This window comes from Anarrhichthys ocellatus, unplaced genomic scaffold (assembly GCF_004355925.1).
Source record: "Anarrhichthys ocellatus isolate YVR2014 unplaced genomic scaffold, GSC_Weel_1.0 scaffold84, whole genome shotgun sequence".
Classification (NCBI taxonomy): Eukaryota; Metazoa; Chordata; class Actinopteri; order Perciformes; family Anarhichadidae; genus Anarrhichthys; species Anarrhichthys ocellatus.
Window position 1 is genome coordinate 1,029,654 of NW_022280114.1, and position 8,723 is coordinate 1,038,376.

Genomic DNA, 8,723 nt, shown 5'->3' on the forward strand with positions numbered 1-8,723 from the left:
CCCCCCCCCCCCCCCCCCCCCCCTAGTCTCAGATATGGATTACAAGGTTGTGTTCGCAGCCTTGGAGACAGTATGCGAGGACAACATTTCCATTTTGTGCGGGCCCTCCGACTTGCCGTACGGCGCCGTCGCCAGGCGCCTGGTCACGTGCATGAGAGAGATCCAGGAGCACGGCCGATCCCTGAAACCTGTGATCGCCAGCTTCACCGCCGTCTTCCACCACTATGACTTCGATGCACAAACGCCCGCGAACGGCTACCGCACACTGGCCAAGGTACGACCGAACCCGATGACTGGATGCGTTGCTCCGCTCACTGCTGGTTTGTTAACAGTGCTGTGTTTTTGAAGGTGTCACATGGAACAGTTTGAATCATCATTAGGGCTGCAACTAACGAGTATTTTCCCCATTGGTTGTTTTCTTGTTTAATCTATTCATTATGTGGTCGATAAAATGTTAAAGAAATAGGAAGAATATACAGTATGTTACAATTTTACTATTTTTGTGGCTCTTTGTTTTTTTGGACAGTTTTGGACAACAATGGAGCTCTATGACACAAAAAAAGCTACATAGAGCATTGACTCCACATGTTTCTGGTCTTTTTATGGTATTTGTTGGAAAATGGAAAATACAAAAAACATTTCTCTCTGTCCTTCAGGTCTTGCTGTCTTGCCTTATGCACATCATCCACAAGGGGCGTTACATCGCCTCCAATTACAACAGTGCCTTCTTCAGGGCGGACCACAACGCGTCGGAGATAGAGGCGTACTGCAGCGCTCTGTGCCAGCTGCGGGCGCTGCTGCACCTCGCCGAGCAGCTGATCAAGGACAACGGCTACGGCGAGCTGTACTCCATGCAGGACGGGGACATGAGCCGCCGGTTCGTGCGGGAGTACAGCTCCATGCACAAGGCCTGCTTCTACGGCCGCTGTCTGGGCTTCCAGGTCAGCCGGTTTTGTCCAATTCTTAGCACGCTAAAGTTGGTTTTCCCGCCAAAATATTATTCACAATAACTTGGATGCGAGCCTGTCGATCGCTCTGAGCGCTCACTGAGCACCTCTCGTCATGTCACGTTATGTAGCCAAACAAATCAGATCCCAAATAGCCAGTTTATGTTATAATGTAAAGTATTTTTAAGAATGAAAAAGCATGTGAATCTTGTTTTAATTGTCTTATTATTATCTGTCCATTTCTTATCTCAGTTCTCGCCAAGTCTACGTCCGTTCCTCCAGACCGTTGTCATAAGCATGGTCACGTATGGAGAGACATACAGTAAACAGCAGTCGGGTTTGGGTAAGTCTTGGTTTTGTCCATGATGTCATGCCATTGATGGACCTTTTTCTGAAGTGTTTCCCGCTCAAAAGCATCCCGTCCTCTTCCAGGTCTGGCGGCCCTTTCCCTCCTCACATCGGGGAAGTACGTCATCGATCCGGAGCTGCGGGGTGCCGAGTTCGAGCGCATTACCCAGAACCTGGACATGCAGTTCTGGAAGTCCTTCTGGAACCTCACAGAGTCCGGCCTTTTAGCAGTAGGCCGGGTCAATTATCCTTCTACCGACTCTCGACTCAGCTAGAGTCCCCTTTAGTGTTTTAACCGCTCAATCCGCTGCATGTCTGTCTCCCTCCAGGGCTTCAGCAGAATAGCCTCTTACCCAGTGCAGGTGAACTTCACCCTGACCGTGCCCCCTGTCACTCTGCACCTCCCGCTGGCCTCGGACCCCAGCCTAACAGCCACCGTGTCGCCTCCGATAGCCCACTGGGGCCCCGGACCAGTCCTCATGCGTCTGATCTCCTGTGAGCTGCGAGAAGGACAGGTGAGCAATACAAATGTGGACCAGACATAGTTTTAGATTTACTTAGACGTATATATTTGTGTAAAATCAATCATATCCATAATTTGAAATGTATCCATGTATATTCACATTCACGCTGTGATATTGGCCTGAATCATTGTCGTATGTTATTCACGCCACTGAGACAGGGAGTCTAGGATAGTGGCCTTGGAGCCCGGGTGAAGATAGAGGGGGGATGACGTAGATGAACAAGTAGGGCAAGATTTCTAATGCAGGGAAGAACGGGAGCCGGTCGCTGTGATGGGCGGCCAGAGGCGGAGTCGGGAGAAGACGAGTGGGGAAGGAGACTGTGGTTAATCAACAAAACTTGTTATGACTTGTCCGAGGTACACAGTGTAGCTTGTCTTGGTGAAAGTTTAGGGGGAGGGGGGCTTAGGGTAGAATGGAGGTATAAAATAATGTACAATGCTATTGTGAAGTTAGTTGACTCAGGACTGCTCGGGTTACTTGTACACTTTGTGATGCAAATAAATCTGCGTGAGCTGAAGAAAATTCAATCTTAAGACATTTGATCTTTGATCCATTGTGATTAGTTCCACGTGAATTTTCTGTCTCTTTTTGTCCGTCATGTGACCTGATGTTGACAAAGGCATTTTCCTTTAAAAGTTGTTTTAGAAAACTCTCAAGAACTCGATAGATTAGAGACCCGATCGATCGGCTGCATGAGAGTCATAACACAAAAGTGTACAAACGAATGTACAAGCCGACCCAAATCGATCTGTTACCAATAAGAACTGTATTATTGCTATATAAAGTGGTTGTATATTATGACGTAGAAAATGTGTAAATCAGGTTTGGAAAAGGTCATTTCTGTGTCGTTCTGGAAGAGAATGGCATGTTTTGGTGTCCTTTATTTATTTATTACCTTGTGACTTGTCCTCTCACTTTTTAGGCGAGCGAAGAGTTACTCGCTTATTCTCGAAGCAACCCACCCCCCATCACCGCGTCCCATCTCCCCTGGGTACAGACGCAGCCTCGCTCCCCCTGGCTGCTCATCCACTTCCACGGAGGCGGCTTCGTGGCCCAGACCTCCAGATCCCACGAGGTACGGCACACGACGCTGGCGTTAACTGTATCACAGGGTTAATACTACTACTACCACCCGTACTCTTAATCTTCTTATAATAACGGTTATATTTAGCACCAGACCTTTCAATCCGACTTAGTGTTTCACAAGTTTACAATGAAAGTAAGCAGGTTTTCCATTCATCACACATATTTGTTCTGCTCTCTATCCCCCCTCACAAATCAGAATTACCTGCGGACTTGGTCTAAGCAGCTGAGCATGCCCATCCTCTCCGTGGACTACTCGCTGTCACCCGAAGCACCGTTTCCCAGAGCTCTGGAGGAATGCTTCTACGCCTACTGCTGGGCTCTGAACAACTGTCATCTGCTGGGTGTGTGTGTGTGTGTGTGTGTGTGTGCGTGTGCACGGCGTCACGCTGCAGACAACACAGGGCCGTAGTGAACCAACAGGGAGAATTCATGTCTTTCATTTTAACTGATTATTATGTCCGTCTGATCATATTTGGGGATTGACTGCATATTTATTTATGTGGGAATTAGGATTTTTTGCAAGAACACACAGTATTTATTGTTAAAATCACTTGTAAGTATGAACAGTTACTTACACTTATATATATGTATACAACTGCCCCGATACGAGAAAAATATTACTTAAAAATATATGCAAATGAGTATTTATTGATTTAACAGAATGTGTGGATTCAAAATGCAACTGTGTGGGCCAATGCATCCACACCTGCAGCTCTGTGGACGGCTGCATTTCTACACAAAGCAATAGAGAGTCTGTGCACCTTCACAGATTTACACAACACTATTACACAGTGTACCTATTTCACATGTGGTGTTACCGTTTGTCCCCCAGTAGGAGGGACACCTTATGTCCTCAATGTGGCATGTGATTTGATGTTTGTACATTATCAGAACGTGAAAAGTGTCATATGTGACCACTCGCACCATTTCAAGTGTTGATTGTAAAAATAAATGTTATTTCAACGGCTCCGTCCGTGTGTCTCAGGCTCCACGGCGGAGCGTGTTTGCCTGGCGGGCGACAGCGCCGGAGGAAACCTCTGCATCACCGTGTCCATGAAGGCCATAAGCAGCGGCATCCGGGTCCCCGACGGCATTATGGCCGCCTACCCCGCCACCTTGCTCACCACTGACGCCTCGCCGTCCCGCCTGCTCACGCTCATCGACCCGCTGCTTCCTCTAGGTGTCCTCACGAAGTGCATCAATGCCTATGCAGGTAGGTGTGTGTGTGTGTGCGCGTGTGCGTGCGTGCGTGCGTGCGTGCGTGCGTGCGTGCGTGCGCGTGCGTGTGCAGCATCGTTTGCCGCCTCATTTAACACAAGAGAACTTTCCGGCGCTACCGGAACAGAATGTGTGAGGGATTAATGTAGAAACCGGATAACGTGAAAGGAAAGATGAGAATAATTAACCTGCTGTTATGTGCACTGTTCTGCACTAAATACAAAGTGTGTGGCTCCACCTAGTTGGATGTTTTTTATTGCCACAAGCCTCTGATTTACCACTGAGCTCTCTGAATCCTCCAACAATAGTCATGTCACACTGAATCCATAAACAGTTCATCTTTCTGGAACAGAGAGACTCTAGTGAGCTCCTAGTAGCGTAACATTGTAGCAGATTTTATCATATCGCCTCGATATCTTTGAAAACTTTTGCTTTTCTACACTCGTATCTCAGGTGTTGGAGAGCTTCTCTCTGTGTGCTTATTGTCACTGAGTATCATTGAGAGAATGCTTTGTTCCCCATTGCAGATGAACAGAATTATGATTTTACATTTGCAGAAAAAAAAAACTATCTGGACGGACTGATTCCTGTATTTGGTTTAAAAATGTCACTGGAATTTCTATATGTGAGGTGAAAACAGAAGATCCTCAGGGTGAAAGAACAAGCCTCAGTAATCTGAGTGACGTCAGCATCTTGTTGCCATGTGAACGATGTATATACTGTGTCGGAGGAGAGAGTAAGAATCAGGATGTGTTGCCTAGCTCCCTGCAAGGACTCTGTTTTCAGCTTCTTGTGCTTTTCAGTTTTGCTCTTTCGTTTGATTACTCTCCACCCTTTAAAGAAGGAACGGCAAACTGTTACAGAACATCTGAAACTATCTGTGTTTCTACAGTAAGAAAACAGGTTCTTCTTTCTCTCGGTGTGTTTTTGTCAGTCTATCCGACACATTTGCTTACGTCACATAATCTCCCTCCCAGGTGCAGACTCCCAGACGGTGCAGACTGCGGTAGGCAACGGCAGCCTGAGAGCTCTGGGCAGAGACACCGCCGCACTGCTCAGCGATCTCACCCAGGGAGCCTCCAACTGGATCCAGTCCTATCTGGACCCCATGCGGACTACGGGGGGAGTGCGCTCGCTGTCGTTAGCGCAGACGGGGTCCGCAGGCGGCGCGACTCGCGGGACGCCCGCTTGTGCCTCCGCAACACACTGCAGAGGTCGGGTGGATTACCCAGAGGGCTTTGAGCCCCTGCGCTCCGAGTGCCTGGCCTTCGTTCGCCTGACGTCCTGCCCCGTCATCAGGAACCCGTTTGTGTCGCCCCTGCTGGCTCCTGCAAGCCTGCTGAGAGGCCTGCCGCCTGTACACATAGTGGTAAGAGTTTATATCTCCGAGAGGAACCTCATGTTCACCCCGAGGACAATTTTAACTCTTAAACTAACTTCAGCGAAGGCACATTTTGTAGCCTGGTTAATCAGACTCGGATGCCATTTCCTGTTACTTAATTCATTCATTTTGATTGGCTGAAGAAAGCTTGAGACGTGGGCGTCAATACTAAGATCTGGAACCAGGCTTTAAGATTCCTACGAAATGACACGTCTGTGTGTTGGGCTCACGGACTCATCGACATAATCAGTAATGATGACATGATTTCTGTTGGCTGCTGGTATTCTTCCACTTTAACTTTCCTTTCTGGACTGCATGCTGGTTTGGCACAGATTTTCTCCAGCTATTTCAAAACGGCAAAGATTTCTCTTGTTGTATTTTTGTCTGAAGACAGAGACAGCTGAATGTTAACGTCATTGGATTGTGTGGAATGGGTTTTCAAGTTGATTTTCACACTTGTATTAATTGGGGGCTAAAAGCATGCATGAGAATCCGTGAAGGAGCTCGGTGTGGTCCAGTTTCATGCACGCACACACACACAGCTTCATTTTCATGTGTGTTGGGTGTATGATGAAGCTAGACAGATAAATCTGCCCGGCCGATATTCCAGATATTTCAGTAGAAATTGCAATACAGAACTACGTTTGAGTTTTTTCCCCCCTAAACCTTGTTTCCCCCTCCTCAGGCCTCTGCTCTGGACGCCCTGCTGGACGACTCGGTGATGTTTGCCAAGAAGCTACGCGACATGGGCCAGCCCGTGAGCCTGACGGTGGTGGAGGACCTGCCGCACGGCTTCCTCAGCCTGTACCAGCTCGTCAAGGAGACGGAGGTTGCCGCGGATATCTGCGTGGAGCAAATGAGGATAATTTTTCAGCGAGGAAACCTTCGCAAGCGACCAAAGCTGGGAGAGACATCTCCTAGCGGCAGTCAGTCGGGCTGATTTTACCCGTCGGGACTTTGTTGTTGCTGAGGCGAAAAAAAGACAACTGACGTAATGAGGGAGGGATCGATTGGAGAAAAAAAAAAAAAGAAACAAGTCAGGGAGAATTATGAGGGCTGCAACGAAACCTTTAAGAATAGAGGAAGCTTAGGGACACTGAGCTTTAAACCTCCACTCCGCAACATTTTTTCTGTCACCAGCTATAATCGAGAGAGACGCTTAAAACTTTCTTTACCAGCTCTGGTGTGATCTGAAATGATGACAAAGAGAGGCAATGATGATCTTGTCTGTCCCACATGTTCAAGATCCAAACGCACATTGAGACTTTTACAGGCTGTCATGAAGTTCCCCGTAACCAGCCCGTGTAGTCGTTTCTTATCTGATGTACTGTACGTCAGGAATGGGAGCTGCTGTGCCTTGAATTTAAAGTGCTGCTAAAGTGTGAGAGGAGAAGCTTTGCCTACATTACTGCACAAACTGACAAGGTTTACTTGCACAGAAAAACACATTTCAGACACACTCTTATTATTTTGTTTTGTTTACCAGCGGTATGTGGACGTGGGTTATAGAAGTTACTTGCTGTACTGTAAATGAATTCCGAACATATGTTGAATATTTAACACTTTGTTGTTTATATTTAAAGTCTGAATTAAAATTGAAACTTCCAAGGGCTGCTGGTGTTTCTTTCAAGGAGCGTGGACATTTTTTCAGCAGCAGAATGTGAGCGTTACCTCCTCTGTGAGCACAACCTGTTCTGTGCAGCAGCAGCAGATTATGTACAGTATAACATGTAAACCGGAAATGTTGTTAAATCAGCCAATTCGTAAATTGTAGCATGTAGTATGTGGAAACATTTCTCCAAAGAGCTGGTATACAATTGGTATTGTTACTGTACACAAGCTTGTTGTTGCAGACGTCATACCCTTAACCCAAACATTCTAACACTTGACCCCATTGACAGCTTGACATTTCCCATCCTACACAGTAAGTAAGGGACGGATGGAGACCTACGACACCAACAGGTGACCTTTCTAACCATCTGCATGAGCTCATCCTGCCCATTTCGTCCCACTGTGGCCTCTCAGGGGCGAGGACATCGAGCTGCGTCTGGGTGAGCACCACATCGGCTACAAGGACGGGTCCCGTGCAGTTCATCGCTGCCGCTGTCATCGTCCGCCACCCGAACTACGTCCGTTGCACCATCAACCACAACATCATGCTGGCAAAGATCGACAAGTACGTCCAGCCCGTCGACCTGCCCGCCAGCTGCGGGCACCCGGTGTCTGGTCTCTGGATGGGGAGCCACCCAGAGACCCTGTAAGTCTGGGGGGGGGGGGCGGCATTGTGTTCAAGGAAAAAACGTTTCACCAGTGTCACAGGTCAAAGAGCACTTCTTTGTGTGTGCGTGTGCGTGTGCGTGCGTGCGTGCGTGCGTGTGTCCCAGTTGGTTGTACTAAATACCTGGATCTGCCCATCCTGCCTTTTTTATCAAATTCCTTTAGATTTTGTGTCTTCTTTTTACTTACTCTTTAATTATAATTATGTTTATTTTATTCAGTTATTTGTAAGAGACGAGTACAGACAGAGAGTTGCAGAAGCAGTGTCCAATGTAGCTAAAGCTAATTTCCAACACCTGTCCCTCTGTGAGCATTTTTCTTATCATTTTGTGATTGTTTACGACAGTGTTGTTGTTGTCCCCGTCTTCCCCATCAGGGAGATTCTGGTGGCCCCTTGGTGTGTAACGGGGAGCTGCAGGGTGTGGTGTCCTGGGGACGGGGCTGTGCTGAGGAGGATCGTCCTGGGGTTTACGCCAAGGTGGGGTCCACTCAACAGACCTCTGTTCTGTGATGCTTAATACGAGTTTATAGAGTAATATGTCAACACTGTAGTTGGCACAGTCGGTAGCAATTTGTCAAAAATTAGGGACTTTAAAAAGCACTTCAGAAGTTGCCATTATTTACTTTGATCTCAGGAGGATTATGTGTCGTGTTAGAAATTTTCAACTTTCTTGTTTTGGAGATTGCTGTTCAGATGGTCGCCTGCCATTTCTTTAAATTAAAGTTGAGCTTAAAGCTCCTCTACTGCAGTAAGAGCTGTTGTGAATAATAACATGCCCTCTGTTGTGTTGTAATCAGTCATACCGGAAGGTATTTTAGATTCCAAATATTAGCGTAGATACGGATAATTATATCAGGCCGATACTGACTCAAATAGTTGGATCCGGTATTGGTGACAATGGGGCTGATCTATTCAATTCTATGTTTATATACTATCTATAT

General features: G+C 47.1%; 1 protein-coding gene and 1 pseudogene across 2 annotated transcripts in view; both read left to right on the forward strand.

Moving 5' to 3' along the window:
• The window catches only part of lipea (lipase, hormone-sensitive a), an 8,998-nt gene extending 1,886 nt beyond the window's left edge, over positions 1 to 7,112 (forward strand). For both annotated transcript variants that reach the window (XM_031874829.1, XM_031874830.1), the window contains exons 2-11: positions 27 to 274; positions 657 to 941; positions 1,200 to 1,290; positions 1,380 to 1,525; positions 1,625 to 1,810; positions 2,742 to 2,894; positions 3,102 to 3,246; positions 3,891 to 4,118; positions 5,101 to 5,492; positions 6,190 to 7,112. In XM_031874829.1, coding sequence (XP_031730689.1) covers positions 27 to 274; positions 657 to 941; positions 1,200 to 1,290; positions 1,380 to 1,525; positions 1,625 to 1,810; positions 2,742 to 2,894; positions 3,102 to 3,246; positions 3,891 to 4,118; positions 5,101 to 5,492; positions 6,190 to 6,444 — 2,129 coding nt within the window. In that variant the 3' untranslated portion in view covers positions 6,445 to 7,112. The remainder of the gene's footprint in view (positions 1 to 26; positions 275 to 656; positions 942 to 1,199; positions 1,291 to 1,379; positions 1,526 to 1,624; positions 1,811 to 2,741; positions 2,895 to 3,101; positions 3,247 to 3,890; positions 4,119 to 5,100; positions 5,493 to 6,189) is intronic.
• A 331-nt stretch (positions 7,113 to 7,443) lies between these two features.
• Positions 7,444 to 8,292, forward strand: LOC116398442 (trypsin-2-like; annotated as a pseudogene).
• Positions 8,293 to 8,723: the final 431 nt, after the last annotated feature.